Raw genomic sequence first — 17,140 nt, 5'->3', positions numbered from 1 at the left:
GCTGGGAATCTTGTGGCAAATAACTCACCTCCTGACTCCCCAAAGCCTGTCCACCATCTATAAGGCACAAGTCAGGAGTGTGATGGAATACTCTCCACTTGCCTGGGTGAGTGCAGCTCCAACAACACTCAAGAAGCTTATCATCCAGGACAAAGCAGCCCCGCTTGATTCGCATCTATCCACAAACATTCACTCCCTCGACCACCGATGTACAGTAGCAGCCGTGTGTATCAAAGATGCACTGCAGGAACTCACCAAGGTTCCTTAGGCAACACCTTCCAAATGCACAACTGCTACCATCTAGAAGGTCAAGAGCAGCAGACACATAGGAACACCAGCATCTGCAAGTTCCCCTCCGAGTCACTCACCATCCTGACTTGGAAATATATCACCATTCCGTCACTGTCGCTGGGTCAAAATCCTGGAACTCCCTCCCTAACAGCACTGTGGGTGCACCTACATCACATGAACTCCAGCGGTTCAAGGCAGCTCACCACCACCTTCTCAAGGGGCAATTAGGGATGGGCAATAAATGCCGGCCTCGCCAGCGAAGCCCACACCCTGTAAATGAATTTCAAACAAAGTCCCTGGTATCATCGAGGAAATCTCCTCTGCATTCTCTCCAATGCCAGAGAATAATACTCGAATGGAGGGCTAAGCTGTGTTTTTGTAATAGTTTGGCAGTATCCCCTTTGCTTTTGTGCACTGGACATATTCAGGATATAGCTCATTTATAGCTACAGAGCCGAGGATTCCATATGTTTTTGTACGAGTTGGTGCCTTTGGGAGGGATGGGGCAAACATTTGAACCCTCTGTTGCAAACCTTTATTGTCTGAAAGATTGTACTGTGAATATTTGGGAGTGCAGGCAAAGAGGGGATTTGGAAAAGCTGAACAAAGATTGATAGTTGGCAGAAACCTCACACTTCAGCTGTCATGCTCAATGTTGTTTTTTAAAAATAAATTTAGAGCACCCAATTATTTCTTTTCCAATTAAGGGGCAATATAGCATGCTCAATCCACTACCGTGCACGTCTTTGGGTTGTGGGGGTGAGGCCCACGCAGACACGGGGAGAATGTGCAAACTCCACATGGACAGTGACCCGGGGGTGGGATTGAACCCGGGCCCTCGGCGCCCTGAGGCAGCAGGGCTAACCACTGTGCCGCCCTCAATGACATAATAGGAACGGCTGAGGTTTTTCATAGCTGGTTCACTTCTCTTCTCATATAATCATAGAATCCCTACAGTGCACAAAGGGGCCATTCAGCCCATCGAGTCTGCACTAACCCTCTGAAAGAGCACCCTACTTACTGGGATTTTTTATCCTCCCAACATATAAACGGGTGTATCTTAAAACATCTTCTTGAGTGACTAACCTGATTAGTGATAAACTATAAACTTCTGGTGTTGCAGAAGTAAACTGCATGATCACCCAGTGCCTTCATATCGAAGTGTGAGTGATTGAGTGGAATTTCTCCATTACACTGTCATAAAAGAAATTATTAATGATTATTGAGCCCTGCTGCCCGAGTTCTATTTCCGCCATGCCCCTTCAGTCATTGAAGACAGTAATTGTCAGATTGACTTGCTTCCTCCCCATCATGCTGAGCAGCCGGCCATGCTTGTGCATGTGTCTGAACAAGGTAACTATCTCCATGCCTCTGCCGTCCTTTCCTAATGGTGCTGAAGGTTGGCACAGCCAAGCTTAATCTCACTCTCGCCTGCCTGCCACACGCTCGCACTTGCCAGCTATTTGGAACCTGAGCTGTTTGTTCTCTCCCATGTCCTTGGGCACCTTGACCCAATAGTAGAGCTCCTAACCTGCGTGAGCTTCAACAATGGAGGTCGGCATGCCTCGCAACCCACAATGGTCGTCAACTTGTGTCTTCAGCTGCCTCGGCCCCAAGCTCTGGATTTTCCTCTCTAAATTTCATTCAGCTCCGCACAAATACTTAACTCAAGAGCTCATGGCGTTGGAGGCAATACATTAGTATGGATGGAGGATTAGTTCATGGACAGGAAGCAGAAAGTCGGGAGAAGCGGGGCATTTTCACGTTGGCAGGCTGTGACTAGGTGGAGTACCACATGGATCAGTGCTGGAGGCTTAGCTACTTACAATCAATATTAATGACTCTGGACAAAGAGACCGAGCCTCATTTAATAAAAATGATTCATGATTGGAACGGTAATGCTGCCTTGTGGTATTGCATCCACTGGATCTAAGTGGTACCACCCACTAAATGCCGTAGAGAATTTCACTGACCTGTGCTTCGCTTAAAACCCTGCATTTCAATGCAAAAAACAGTACTCTTGCCAAAATAACGTACGGGTTTTGAGCTCCGCACACAGAAAAAGTAAATTGCATTGGTCCAAGAGAAATTAGTTTGGCATCCAAGACTTTAATCCACTTAATGAAAATCACACACTCCAGGGACCTGTAACTTGTACTGTGCCTTTAAGGATTCAAAGCACGCTCTAACCATCTGTAATTGGAAATTGCTATTGACAGGCAATGCCCTGCCACAAAACTAAATGACAAGCTCAGCAGCTTCGAAGACCAATGTAATTTATTTATTTTTTTAAATTTGAAATGAATTACCTTTGTGCTCATAATGTATTCGCTGGGTCGATAGCTCAGAAGTCATTTCCCAGTTGCAGGGCCAGATTTTTGTTGCTTGACAGTAAAGTGTCACCATACACAAGAATTTGCAAATGCATTCAATTTTGCTCAGGACACGTCTGTCCTCTTTCCCATTCCACTCCAGCCAGGCTCTTGATTCCTCACAGTCTTGATGAACTGGTAAGGTTGCCAAGCGATCCAGGGACTGCTCAATTACTCCCATATGAAAGCTTTTTTTATTTCCTAGCCAGCATAAATTGTTCATTGTAGGTTAAGATAAGCAAGATAGTTCTTTCCTCACCACAGTGTGCGCCTGTGTGCATATACACATACACACAAGCACACTCACACAGGTACGGTAATGTCGTCAACTTAGGCCTGTGGTGAAACTTGTGCCTCAGTAGACTGTGGCTTCACGGCCCACTACCAAGCATTGAATTCATAATCCAAGCGGGCACTTCTGAGAAAGTGCCCCACTGCACAGTCGGATTTACGGGGAGGCAGTGGTGTAGTGGTATTGTCACTGGACTAGTCAGAATTCCCAGAGTTTCTGTGGGGACCTGGGTTCAAATCCCGCCACTGCAGATGGTGAAATTTGAATTCAATAATCTGGAATTGAAAGTCGAATGATGACCTTGAAACCCTTGCTGATTGTGGTTAAAAACCCATCTGGTTCACTAATGTTCTTTAGGAAAGGAAATCTGCCATCTTTACCCGATCTGGCCTATATGTGACTCCAGACCAGGAGTCTGCCCCCTCAAGGGTAATTAGGAATGGGCAATAAATGCTGGCACAGCCAGCGACCTCCAGCACCTCAAAGAATAACGACAGCAGATACCTGGGAACCCCACCCCCTGGAGGTTCCCCTCCAAGTCACTCACTCTCCTGACTTGGAAATATATCGGCCGTTCCTTCACTGTCGCTGGGGCAAAATCCTGGAACTCCCTCCCTAACAGCACTGTGGGTGTACCTACACCACCCGGGCCGCAGCGGTTCAAGAAGGCAGCTCACCACCACCTTCTCAAGGGGCAATAAATGACCAGCAAAGCCCACATCCCAAGAACGGATAAACAAAGGCCCAACCAAGTTCAAATCCAGGCAGTGGATGCCAGAACGGGAATACATGTGTGACCAATAGCACCATATGCTGCTTATGCTTGTGGGCAAAGAAAAACAGCCTGGCATGCCAACATCCCCAAATATCCACGTTGAGCCATAAACAGTCAGGTCCACCATATGATGCCACCACTGCAAGCAGCCTGGTCTGCTTTCGTTATTCCTCATCAGACCAAAAATAAGCCATTAGCGTTGAAAAATAAACATCTTTTACAACTCCCGGGACACTCCGGGCAAATGAGTTATTTGTGAAGTGTGGGGGTAAGCACACGTTGCAAGCAGTGTTTAAGAGTTACAATGAATTCTTGAAAAATTGACTTAGAACTGAATGAGTCAGCGGATAAACCAGGCTTCTCACAGCCCCGAATCTGACGGTTCTTGCTATCTGTTCCTTAACTAATTCCCCGTGGAGTGAGGTGTCTCCCAACAGGGCCCCCGGGACAGTCACATTATCTGGGCACAGATGTTTGAAGTAGCCCTTCTAACACGGTCTTATAAAGAGAGAGAATTAAAGGCTAGCTACTCCTTTGCACAACATCCCACGGGAATGTCTATTGGGAAAGATCCAGGGAACTGGATAATCAATCCAGCTGATCCGTTTGGAAGGTCCCAGAATACACCGAGATAAATTGCCCTTCTCTAAACGTGGCCTTTGGTTGGGTAGAAGCCCAGCGAAGAAAATAATCTCGACATTCTGAAGCAAGATGTTTAAAAGTGGATGGTTGGAGAGGCAGGGGTGAGAGATAGATGGAATTTAAACTCCGCCTAATTTCTCCAGCATTGCACATGGCAACAGCACCAGCAAAATAGCACTCAAGTGAATCAATTTGCAAACTAAAAAAAAAGGTCAAAGGCAGCCAGGAAAGGAATGTCAACAACAAAGGGACTGAGATAGTTTGAAAAGGAGAGGGGGCGGGGGGGAGGGGCACAAGAATTTGCCTCAGAGCCCAAAGGGTGGGAGGTTGTGGGGAGAAAACAGACAGCAGGATTTCTCTCCTCTGATGAGTTTTTTAAAAAATAAAAGCAAATGGCGGCTGGGGTGGCATGATGACACCGCTGCCTCACGGCGCTGAGGACCCGTGTTCGAACCCGACCCCGGGTGACTGTCACGGGAGTTTCACCCCGTGTCTGCCTGGGTCTCACCCCCACAACCCAAAAAAGATGTGCAGGGTAGGTGAATTGGCCACGCTAAATCGCCCCTTAATTGGAAAAAAATAATTGGGTACTCTCAATTTTTTTTTTAAATATGCGGGTGTCTGGCAAGGGCTGGGTTTAGGCTGTGCTGCCCCCCGTGGCCGAATAGCCCGAGCAATACTCCCACTGAATCAGCTCAGCTAAGAAGAACGGCAGGTTGGGCGGAGGTCCAGCTGGCAGATCCGGAGCTGCTCTTCCTTCCAAAGCCCCACCTTCAGGAAGCAAAATGGGAAGAGGGAGGTGCATTTTTAAAAAGAGAGAAAAAAAGTCAACACTGAAAAAGCAGCAGGAATGAAAATATATGAACTCAAAAAAAAGGAAGGAAATCAGGCTCCTGGAGAAAGGAGCCAATGAGGAAACGTTCTTTCTGAATATTTATACTTGGATGAATGACTCCGAATGCACACCCTACATTCTTCAATGATATATAATTGGACGCCTTGCAGTCTAGCTGTCCCGGGATATTTTCTGCAGTATTTCTAACAGGAGTTAATAAAGTGAGTGACATGTGTTTCTGGAGCCAGTCAAAATAAATATGGCAGACAACCTTCAAATAACTCCGCTCGGTCATCAATTATCAGGGTGAATGCAATATGACCAAAAAAGGTCAGCCCATCTCCCCACTCATTTACCACGGTAACGGGGTCGCTTTATAGTTGAGGGGTTATGTGCACCGTGTTAATGGCTTGGGCGCTTCTCACATGAACCTGCACATTAACCATCCGACTGCTGCTTTGTTTGAAGCCACTCCACTGTATGTTCGGATCTCTGTGCATAATCTGCCCCGGTTAACGATTACCTCCCCTTCTAGTGAAACATTAACACTCCAGCAGATGTTTGCTCCCAACTCGGGGCGTGTGCTAATTCTTTACGTTACCTTAGTGCATTTTGTTTTAACGACACTGGGAGGGGGGGTCAAAGCTGTGTGCCAAACGGAGTCACCCTTTCTCCTGGATGAACCAAAATGTTAAATGAGTGTACCTCTCTCTCTTCCCATTCAGTCTGCAAAAGTATTGGGAGGGGGAAAAAAACTAACCTTAAAACAAACTTGGCGTTTGTGGGATTGAAATGAATCTCAGGCGATGGTGTAAAAAGGGCGATATCATAGAACAGTACAGCACAGAACAGGCCCTTCGGCCCTCGATGTTGTGCCGAGCGTTGTCCGAATCAGGGTCAGAATTCTCCATTCAGGAGACCAAGGGCGAGATTCTTCGGCCGTGTCCGCCCGCGTCCGGAAATTTCTGCCCGAGGTCAATGGATCTTTACATGGTCCGTGTCCCGCCCGTGGCGATCTTGCGGCGGGCGGGGCCGAAGAATCCCACCCCAAGTGTTGACGCTGGGATTCAATTGCGTGTTGTTCGCGTTCACATTGGGGGCACTATTTGTGGAGCAATTCAGGACATGCAAATTCCAAGCTATTCCCTGCCCAGCGGGCGTTCTAACCACTGGAGCTGGAGTTAGTGCCCGAGAGCCTGCCAGCTGGAGGTGTTTTTAAACGCTCTACTTACCACACACTCACTGTAGCCACCAAGATGGCTCAGAGAAGACCAGTCCCCTGAGGTTGGGGGTCCGAGGTGGACCCACAGCTCCATGCCAGTGAGGAGCGGGGGGGGGGACACTCTTCCCCAGTGTAGGCCGCAGGCTCAAGCCTGCCCTCCTGAACACTGCCTGGGAGGTGGTGGCAAAGGCAGCCAGTGCTGCCAGTCTCACCAGATGGAGACAGCTGGTGATCCTGAGGGGCACTGGTGAGGCCTCTGCCCTGAGAGGGGCAGAGAACCAGGGAGGGCTCCAAAGGCCACGGTGCAGGTGTCCTCTGGTTGGGGTGAGCTCTGTTGATCCCCTGCTTCCTCTGCAGTGGGGCAGCGCTTCTGAGGAGAGCCAACACCTGGTGGGCCTCTGATTGAGCTTGGCCACGCCCATCCCCTTGATGATACAGCTGAGGAATGAGGGAGTCCAGAGGGGCGGCCTGGGTGGGTTCCCAGATGACAGAGGCTCTTTGAGCATTCACAGGACACAGTGAGCAGTCAGCAGTGTGAGCAGCCAGGAACCTGTCAGTAGCACCAAAGGGGTGGCTTTAAATCCACAGACTGCAGCAATGGGGTCTGAGCCAGGCCACCCCGATTCAGAGGGGGACACCCTGAGTCCACGGACTTGGCACTACGTCACTACCCGCTACTGCCCCCAGCCCGGGCAGCCATACCCCAGCAAAGCTGACAGTTTTTCAGTGTTTATTTAGCCTCTCATTCCCCCTCCGCAGCCATGGTGCCCAGTCCACATTTGTAAATACTTGCAGTAATTCACACCCGGGAGACTTCCACCTCAGAGGAATGGAGCATCGCGGAAGGGCGGAGCATACTGTGTCCAACCCGCTGATCCCATTTAAATTAATGCAATTGCTGGTTTTCCATGCTACAGCCAGCGTGGGGCGCAAAACTCATTATCGTCACCAACGAGGGACTGGAGTTTGGCACCTGAATTGGCGCAAGGCACGGACCTCGATTTTGGCCAGGCGGTCGATCGCGGTTCGCCTTTACGGCATCGCCCCAGATCTGCCATGAATATTCCGGCAGCCGATTCGATCCCACCCATTTTGAGCCACCACCCGAGACAAATTTCCAGCCCATTTTTCCAAAAACATATTTCCACCCAGCTGTACTCATTACTTATACAGTAGTAATTAAATATTTTTCTTTCAACTTCAATACTGTGATAAAGCGTTGTGTCTGTAGTTTCCAAAGTTAAAGCAGTGCAGGCTGCACATTGCTACACGTCCCTATACATAGTGTTACAACACCCTGGGCTAGGGCATGGTTAATTCCAGCCCCCCTTGACCTGGAGTCACAACACAACTGAATTAACCAAAAGCACCTAAAGTCTTTGGCCCCTGGCTGCCCAATAATTACAGTCACCAGATTTGTAAATGTAAACACAATTACTGTTTATTTATAACAAGAACTAGCATGAAAAAGGCTGCAAATACAACTGGTTAACTATTATCTAATTCCTAATTCCCCACTTTAACTTCACCCCATCCTCTATGCATATACACACACACACACACACACACAAGACAGACAAACACAGAGGGGAGGAGAGGGGTGAAAATAATAAGTAAAAGGAAAAGGAGTCTTTGTTTCAGATGGCTGTGTTTAGGCAGACCTTCCTTCAAAGTGAGCTTTCAGATCCAGGTCACTGTTCACAGCCTGTAATGGTTTCCCTGTAGATTCACTCATTCAGGTTCTCTGTAGGTTCAGACATACATCAACAGAGAGAGAGCAGGCCCTTGTCCCTGTCGTGTCCCGGTCTCAACTCTGCTTTCCTTTGGTCTCTGGAAATCATCCCACTCAGGCAGGATCCAATCACCACCTGTTACCAGGCAGAATACGGCCTTTTGGCCAATTCATTTGCCACCAGCCAACCAATGGTCCACAGCAGACGCCATTTCCCTGGCCCTACACTCATCCCTAGAGCATCTCGACAACAAGGACTCTTACATCAGACTCCTATTTATTGACTACAGCTCCGCCTTCAACACCAGAATCCCAGACCAAACTCATATCAAAGCTCCAAAACCTCAGACTTGGCCCCTCACTCTGCAACTGGATCCTCGATTTTCTGACCCACAGACCACAATCAGTGAGAATGAAACACCTCCTCCACAATAGTCCTCAATACCAGGGCCCCGCAAGGCTGCGTACTTAGCCCCCTACTCTACTCCCTGTACACACATGACTGCGTGGCAAAATTTTGTTCCAACTTCATCTACACGTTTGCTGACGATACGACCATAGTGGGCCGGATCTCGAATAACGACAAGTCAGAATACAGGAGGGAGATAGAGAACTTAGTGGAGTGGCGCAGCGACAACAATCTCTCCCTCAATGCCAGAAAAACTAAAGAGCTGGTCATTGACTTCAGGAAGCAAAATACTGTACACACCCCTGTCAGCATCAACGGGGCCGAGGTGGAGATGGTTAGCAGTTTCAAATTCCTAGGGGTGCACATCTCCAAAAATCTGTCCTGGTCCACCCACGTCGACGCTGCCACCAAGAAAGCACAACAGCGCCTATACTTCCTCAGGAAACTAAGGAAATTCGGCATGTCCACATTAACTCTTACCAACCTTTACAGATGCACCATAGAAAGCATCCTATCGGGCTGCATCACAGCCTGGTATGGCAACTGCTCGGCCCAGGACCGCAAGAAACTTCAGAGAGTCGTGAACACAGCCCAGTCCATCACATAAACCTGCCTCCCATCCATTGACTCCATCTACATCTCCCCCTGCCTGGGGAAAGCGGGCAGCATAATCAAAGACCCCTCCCACCCGGCTTACTCACTCTTCCAACTTCTTCCATTGGGCAGGAGATATAGAAGTCTGAGAACACGCACGAACAGACTCAAAAACAGCTTCTTCCCCGCTGTTACCAGACTCCTAAATGACCCTCTTATGGACTGACCTCATTAACCCTACACCCTGTATGCTTCATCCGATGCCGGTGTTATGTAATTGCATTGTATACCTTGTGTTGCCCTATTATGTATTTTCTTTTATCCCCTTTTCTTTTCATGTACTTAATGATCTGTTAAGCTGCTCGCAGAAAAATACTTTTCACTATACCTCGGTACACGTGACAATAAATAAATCCAATCCAATCGAACCGAGTCCCACCCCATCTCTAGGGTGCCACAAAGTCTGGGTTCTGTTGTCCAAAGCTAGCAGCACCATATACTATGTTGCAACTTCTTGAATTCCCCATTCTCTCTGGTGCTTGACTTAAAGACACATGTTCATCAAGCAACCATGGATCAAAAATAATAACGGCAAAAATAAAGAAAGGGGAAATAAGGGAATCAGCAGGAAGATCCCTTACAATAGATACCTTCTTAGGGATGCCCTATCCTAACTCCCTAAAGAAGCTACCCAGCATGACCTTTCAATTGCTGTACATGCATATATCAACAGGAATGATGAGCTAGTTAGTCTAAATACAAATCTAATGATCTGTGCTTAATGTTGCTCATTTATGAACATACAAAACAGGAGCAAAGATCGGCCATTCGGTCCCTCAAAATAAAATATATATAAAATTAAAATAAAAATTTAAATCGCTTATTGTCACAAGTAGGCTTCAAATGAAGTTACTGTGAAAAGCCTCTAGTCGCCACATTACGGCGCCTGTTCGGGGAGGCTGTTATGGGAATCGAACCGTGCTGCTGGCCTGCCTTGGTCTGCTTTCAAAGCCAGCAATTTAGCCCTGTGCTATATATAAAATGATCTCTATCTTGGTGTGCAGGGAACAATTTCAAAATTTGCGGATAATACAAAACTTGGAAGTATTGTAAACTGTGAGGACAGTGTAGAGCTTCAAATGGACAGAGACAAGTTGGTGGAGTGGATAGATAGGTGGCAGATGAAGTTTAATACGGAGACGTGTGAGGTGATGCATTTTGGTAGGAAGAACATGGAGACAATATAAAATAAAGGGTACAATTCTAAAGTGTGTGCAGGAGCAGAGGGACCTGGGTGTAAATGTGCATAGGTCATTGAAGGTGGCAGGACCTGTGGGGAGAGCAGTTAATAAAGCAGAGAGTATTCTGACCTTTATTAATAGGGACAGAGAGTACAAGAGTAAGGAGGTTATGTTAAACTGATACAAGACACGAGTTAGAGCTCAGCTGGAATCTGGGGGGCGATTCTCCGATATGGAGCCCAAGTGTTCGCGCCGTCATGAACGCCGTCGCATTTCACGACAGCGCGAACCGGGCCTGGGTACGATCGATTCCCCCACAGGGGGGCATGCACGGCGCTGGAGCGGTTCGGTGTTCAGGGGCCGGCCGCGCCAGAAAGTAGGCCCGACCCGCCGATTGGTGGGCCCCGATCGCGGGCCAGACCCCATCGGAGCCCCCCCCCCCCCCCGGTGAAGGAGCCCCCCTCCCACCCACAGGCCGCACCCCCCGACCGTTCCCACCGGTAGCGACCAGGGGTGTACGGCGCCGGCGGGACTCTGTCATATCGGCGTGGCCACTCGGCCCAAACACGCCGCCGCAAATGGCGCCGATTCTCCGCACCTCGTGGCGCGGTTGCGGCGATTCTCCGGCCCGGCGCGGGGCTCGGAGAATCACCCCAATTGTGTCCAGTTCTGGGGTCCACACTAGAGGAAGGATGTGAACACATTGGAGAGAGAGTAAAAAATGGTTTACAGGAATGTAATTCCCGTCCCAGCCTCCCCGAACAGGCGCCGGAATGTGGCGACTAGGGGCTTTTCACAGTAACGTCATTTGAAGCCTACTTGTGACAATAAGCGATTTTCATTTTCATTTTTCTTTTTCAAGAACGGTTCCAGGATGGGAAACTTCAGTTGTGAGGATAGATTGGAGAGATTGGGACTGTTTTCCTTGGAGAGAAGAAGGCTAAGAGGAGATTTGATAGAGATGTTCAAAATCATGAGGGGGCTGGACAGAGTAGATGGGGAGAAACTGTTCCCGAGGATCGAGAACGAGAGGGCACAGATTTAAAATGATTAACAAAAGAAGCAAATGTGATGTAAAAAAAACATTTTCACACAGTGAGTGGTTAGGGTCTGGGATGCACTGTCTGGGAGTGTGGTGGAGGCAGATTCACACAGCGAGTGGTTGGGGTCTGGGATGCACTGTCTGTGAGTGTGGTGGAGGCAGGTTCACACAGCGAGTGGTTGGGGTCTGGAATGCACTGTCTGTGAGTGTGGTGGAGGCAGGTTCACACAGCGAGTGGTTAGGATCTGGGATGCACTGTCTGCGAGTGTGGTGGAGGCAGGTTCACACAGCGAGTGGTTAGGGTCTGGAATGCACTGTCTAGGAGTGTGGTGGAGGCAGGTTCACACAGCGAGTGCTTAGGATCTGGGATGCACTGTCTGAGAGTCTGGTGGAGGCAGGTTCACACAGCGAGTGCTTAGGATCTGGAATGCACTGTCTGTGAGTGTGGTGGAGGCAGGTTCACACAGCGAGTGGTTAGGGTCTGGAATGAACTGTCTGTGAGTGTGGTGGAGGCAGGTTCACACAGCGAGTGGTTAGGGTCTGGAATGCACTGTCTGTGAGTGTGGTGGAGGCAGGTTCACACAGCGAGTGGTTAGGGTCTGGAATGCACTGTCTGTGAGTGTGGTGGAGGCAGGTTCACACAGCGAGTGGTTGGGGTCTGGAATGCACTGTCTGTGAGTGTGGTGGAGGCAGGTTCACACAGCGAGTGGTTAGGGTCTGGAATGCACTGTCTGTGAGTGTGGTGGAGGCAGGTTCACACAGCGAGTGGTTAGGATCTGGAATGTACTGTCTGTGAGTGTGGTGGAGGCAGGTTCACACAGCGAGTGGTTGGGGTCTGGAATGCACTGTCTGTGAGTGTGGTGGAGGCAGGTTCACACAGCGAGTGGTTAGGGTCTGGAATGCACTGTCTGTGAGTGTGGTGGAGGCAGGTTCACACAGCGAGTGGTTAGGATCTGGAATGCACTGTCTGGGAGTGTGGTGGAGGCAGGTTCACACAGCGAGTGGCTAGGATCTAGGATGCACTGTCTGTGAGTGTGGTGGAGGCAGGTTCACACAGCGAGTGGTTAGGATCTGGAATGCACTGTCTGTGAGTGTGGTGGAGACAGGGTCACACAGCGAGTGGTTAGAATCTGGGATGCACTGTCTGTGAGTGTGGTGGAGGCAGGTTCACACAGCGAGTGGTTGGGGTCTGGAATGTACTGTCTGAGAGTGTGGTGGAGGCAGGTTCAATCGAGGCATTCCAGAGGGTGTTAGATGATTACTTGAATAGATGATTATTTGAATGAATGTGCAGGGGTACAGTGAAAAGGCAGGGGACTGGCACTAAATCATGATGCTATTGGAGAGCTGGTGGAGACAGGATGGGCCAAATGGCCTCCTTCTGCACTGTAACAATTTTGTGATTCGAACCTGCTCTGCCATTCAATAAGACCATGGCTCATCTTTTGTGTTTCTAATTCCACATTCCCATCCATCTCCAATAACCTTTAATTCCCTTCCCGAACAAGAATCTATCTACCTCCACCTTAAAAATATTCAGTGACCCCGCCTCCTCCGCCTTCTGAGGCAGAGAATTCCAAAGTCGCACAGCCCTCTGGGAAAAAACATTCTCCTCATCTCTGTCCTCAAAGGGCGACTCCTCATTTTAAAACAGTGCCTCCTATTTGAGAAACATCCACCTTAAACTGGAGCTCGTCCAACTTATTATCGTCCAGATCCTACCCCACATCAATCCCATTTGTCCATCACTTCTATGCTTACAGACATGCGTCTGCTCCCACTCCACCAGGTTTTTAAGTTATCCTCATATTCCCATCCCTGGGTGGCTTTGCTCCGCTTCACATTTGTAACGTCCTCCAATTCAACCATGAAAGAGTTCTGCTTTCCTCCAATGCTGACCTCGCCTCTCTCCGTTAACAGCCCACTTCTTGAACAGAACTTTTCGTTTCCCATCTCCTCCTTTGGTTTCAGTGTTAATTTTTAAATCGAATCAGGGTTCTGTGAATTGTCTTCAGGTTGTTCTCCGACATTATTCTTCTCCGTCACCAAGACCACTTCTGTGTCATTACCCGAACCCCTCCCCCCCCCCCCCCCTACCACAGCTGATCTGAAAGACCCACACTTGTTCCCTCTCGTCTCAACTATTTTTGTCCTGCCCCCCCTGTAAACCTGAGCAGCTGTGTTGCCCTTCAAGAGACAATCATCACATCCCTTTAAGGGCAACACAACAGATGAAGGATCAATCAGCACAGATTCCAAATCCCCAGATTCCACTCACTATCACTTCCCTGCTCACTGACCCACATCGCTTCCTAGTCCGGACAGTACCTCAATCGTACAAATATTTTTCTTGCTTTCAAATCCTTCCGTGGCCCTGGCACCTCCTTGTTGCCTCCTCCAGCCCTACAACCCTCCAAAATCTCTGCATTCCTCGAAATGTGGCCTCTTGCCCATCCACGATTTTCTTCGCTCCACCATTGGCAACGGTGCTTTCAGCTGTCCAGGTCCTAAGTTCTGGATTTCTCCACCACCACCCCCTCCTAAATTTAAAAGTTTATTGGATAAGCATATGGATGATAATGGCATAGTGTAGGTTAGATGGCTTTTGTTTTGGTGCAACATCGTGGGCCGAAGGGCCTGTACTGCGCTGTATCGTTCTATGTTCTATGTAATCTGTTGCTATACTAAAAGTCGAACTTTAGTCCATGAAAACTGGTATATAAATGCAAGTTGTTGTTATAAATGTTCAATTTTAGTCCATGAAAGGTGCTATATAAATGCACATTGTTGTAATAAATGTTCAACTTTACTACATGAAAGATGTTATATAAATGCACATTGTTGTAATAAATGTTCAACTTTACCATATGAAAGGTGCTATATAAATGCACGTTGTTGTAATAAGTCCAACTTTAGTCCATGAAAAGTGGTATATAAATGCACGTTGTTGTAATAAATGTTCAACTTTACTACATGAAAGGTGCTATATAAATGCACGTTGTTGTAATAAGTCCAACTTTACTACATGAAAGGTGCTATATAAATGCACGTTGTTGTAATAAATGTTCAACTTTACTACATGAAAGGTGCTATATAAATGCACACTGTTGTGATAAAAATCCAACTTTACGACATGAAAGGTGCTATATAAATACAATCTGTTGTTGTAATAATAGTCTAACTTTAGTCCATGAAAGGTTCAATATAAATGCACATGTTCAACTTTAGTCTATGAAAGGTGCTATATAAATGCACGTTGTTGTAATAAGTCCAACTTTACTACATGAAAGGTGCTATATAAATGCACGTTGTAATAAATGTTCAACTTTACTACATGAAAGGTGCTATACAAATGCACACTGTTGCGATAAAAATACAACTTTGTGACTTGAAAGGTGCTATATAAATACAATCTGTTGTTGTAATAAAAGTCTAACTTTAGTCCATGAAAGGTTCAATATAAATGCACAGGTTCAACTTTAGTCTACGAAAGGTGCTATATAAATGCACGTTGTTGTAATAAATGTTCAATTTTAGTCCATGAAAGGTGCTATATACATGCACATAAAGTCCAACTTTACTGCATGAACGGTGCTCCATAAATGCAAGTTGTTGTTGTAATAACGGTCCAGCGGTTAAGATTTATTTTTGTTAAAAAAATGATACTTTAAACGGTCAACTTTGGGTTTCATTTTCCGTATCAAGCGGCTGCAGCATTTGGTTATTGCCAGTAAAGATTGCAAAGCTGCCAACCCGGCCTGCAAACCCCTGCCACCGACCCCGAGGATTCAGAGCAAGTTCCCGGAGTCCTTGCCCTTCGTCGGCGAGTTGTGGAAACTGTTTGGCTGCAAGAGGAGGGGAGAGAGGAGGGGAGGGGAGAGAGGAGGGGAGGGGAGCACTCTTTAAATAATTCATGAGCTGTTCCCACCAAGGACGGCCAGGTTTTTAAACGCCTGGAAAACGGTGGGGATAGGAGGGTTTGAAGGCTGCTCTCGCAGATTGAAGTCAAAAGGGGGGTAGACAATCCCAGCTGTCAGTGCAGCGACCTGCTAACTTTTTCACAGAGCAATTCCTTGTTCACTTGAAGCCATCTGAAAGGTGCCACTCATTCGTACATCAAGGGCAAAGAATAAATCACCTTCTGAATATTATTACTGAAACCCAGGCTTCAAGTTGCAGCACAATTGCTAACACGTTGAACCCCCTTCTTGCCCCTTACAGCACTTCCAATTACATGTCAACATTGGGCTTCATATAACGTAGTGCACACATTTAATAAATGGAGGGATGTTAAGAAAGAGTCAGTTCTTGGGATAGGATTGGTTTCAATATTGCAACCTGTCACAAAAAGGGTTAAGGATACAATATTTGCCAGAAGAGCAATTATGACCATTTTTGGATACTCCCAATGAGATACATTTTTTTTAAAAAGTTGACATCAAGATAAATGAGTTGTTTAGAAATATTCAATCCCGTTAATCTGGTGAACGTCACGTCTGGGTGAGGGTGTCCCATCAAAAATTATTCTCCCCACCTCCCCCTCAATTAACAATTAACTGATTGATCAATCAATCTATATTTGAACGAATCTTACAGTGAGCTCGGATAACAGACCCTGCAGAATCAAAAATCTTCCCAACTCACCAGCTCTGTGGGTCCGGGCTGACCTGTTTGTGTAACGCCACCGAAAAGCCAAACAAACTCCCACGTTCCCCTTCCTTGGCGATGGTGTTGGTCGTCTCCAGGTTGAAAGCTGAACTCCGGGCTGCCAAGAGCAGACAGCAGGCGCACAGAAGAGGTGTCATTTCTGAAGTCCTGTCTCCTTGTGCAAGCAGGAGCTGTTAGCCAGCCTGACAGAGAGGCACTGACTGTGTGTGTCTCTGTGCGACCTCGCGTTGACAGGAGGCAAATGCACCGCTGCCACTTTACTGAACACTGTAAGTGTTGGTGAAACACTCCCTCTTTCTCTCTCTCTCTCTCTCTCACACACACATCTCTCCCTGAAATCCTGGCTTCCAGTAACCCTTTCACACTGTGGTGAACCACTGTAATAGGAGATGTAAGGTAGGACCTGTCGGTAGCTCCTGCCGGCTGGCTCCGCCCACAGAGAACTGTATAAATATGCATGACCTCCAGCGCCCTGCCATTTTGCCAGCTGCAGCAGGAGGCCACGCATCTGACTGTAATAAAGCCACAGTTGTACCCAATCTGCGTCTTTGTGCAACTGATCGTGCATCACACACTAGATTCTTTTTTTTTTGCATTTGAGAATATTTTGCTTATTAAATGGTCAGCAGTAACAAAGATTTGAAAATCAACTGGGTAACATTCCACATATCACACTAACTATTAAACAAGGAAATGTCACCATTCCAATACAAAGCTCTATCAGCTCATTTTCACGGACAAAAAACGAAACACACGTGGGGCGGTATTCGCCATCCCGCCAGCCCCGTTTTCCACGGCAGCACGCCCCCTGCTGGCAGTGGGATGCTCCGTTGAACCAGCCGGCCAATGGGGTTTCCCGTTGTGGGCATCCCACGCTGTCGGGCAATCTGCAGGCGTGGGTGCGCTGCTGGCGATGCGGAGAATCTCGCCAACGGAGAAGTCCTGCAGATGGTATCTCCCCCCCCCCGGCAGGTTCCTCAACAGAGACGGAGGATAAACCAGCGGCAGCACGGTGGCGGAGTGGT

At 47.8% G+C, this 17,140-nt stretch overlaps 1 protein-coding gene across 3 annotated transcripts in view; it reads right to left on the bottom strand.

Annotated features, from left to right (window-relative positions):
- LOC140405402 (integrin alpha-7-like) overlaps nt 1-16,480 on the bottom strand; it is a 364,198-nt gene extending 347,718 nt beyond the window's left edge. For all 3 annotated transcript variants that reach the window (XM_072493761.1, XM_072493762.1, XM_072493763.1), the window contains exon 1: nt 16,092-16,480. In XM_072493761.1, the coding sequence (XP_072349862.1) occupies nt 16,092-16,252 (161 nt within the window). In that variant the 5' untranslated portion in view covers nt 16,253-16,480. The remainder of the gene's footprint in view (nt 1-16,091) is intronic.
- Between the last annotated feature and the right edge of the window lie 660 nt (nt 16,481-17,140).

The sequence above is a fragment of the Scyliorhinus torazame genome, chromosome X (assembly GCF_047496885.1).
Source record: "Scyliorhinus torazame isolate Kashiwa2021f chromosome X, sScyTor2.1, whole genome shotgun sequence".
In the NCBI taxonomy this organism is placed as follows: Eukaryota; Metazoa; Chordata; class Chondrichthyes; order Carcharhiniformes; family Scyliorhinidae; genus Scyliorhinus; species Scyliorhinus torazame.
The sequence above is the reverse complement of the archived record's forward strand: the minus strand, read 5'-3'. Positions and strand labels throughout refer to the sequence as shown.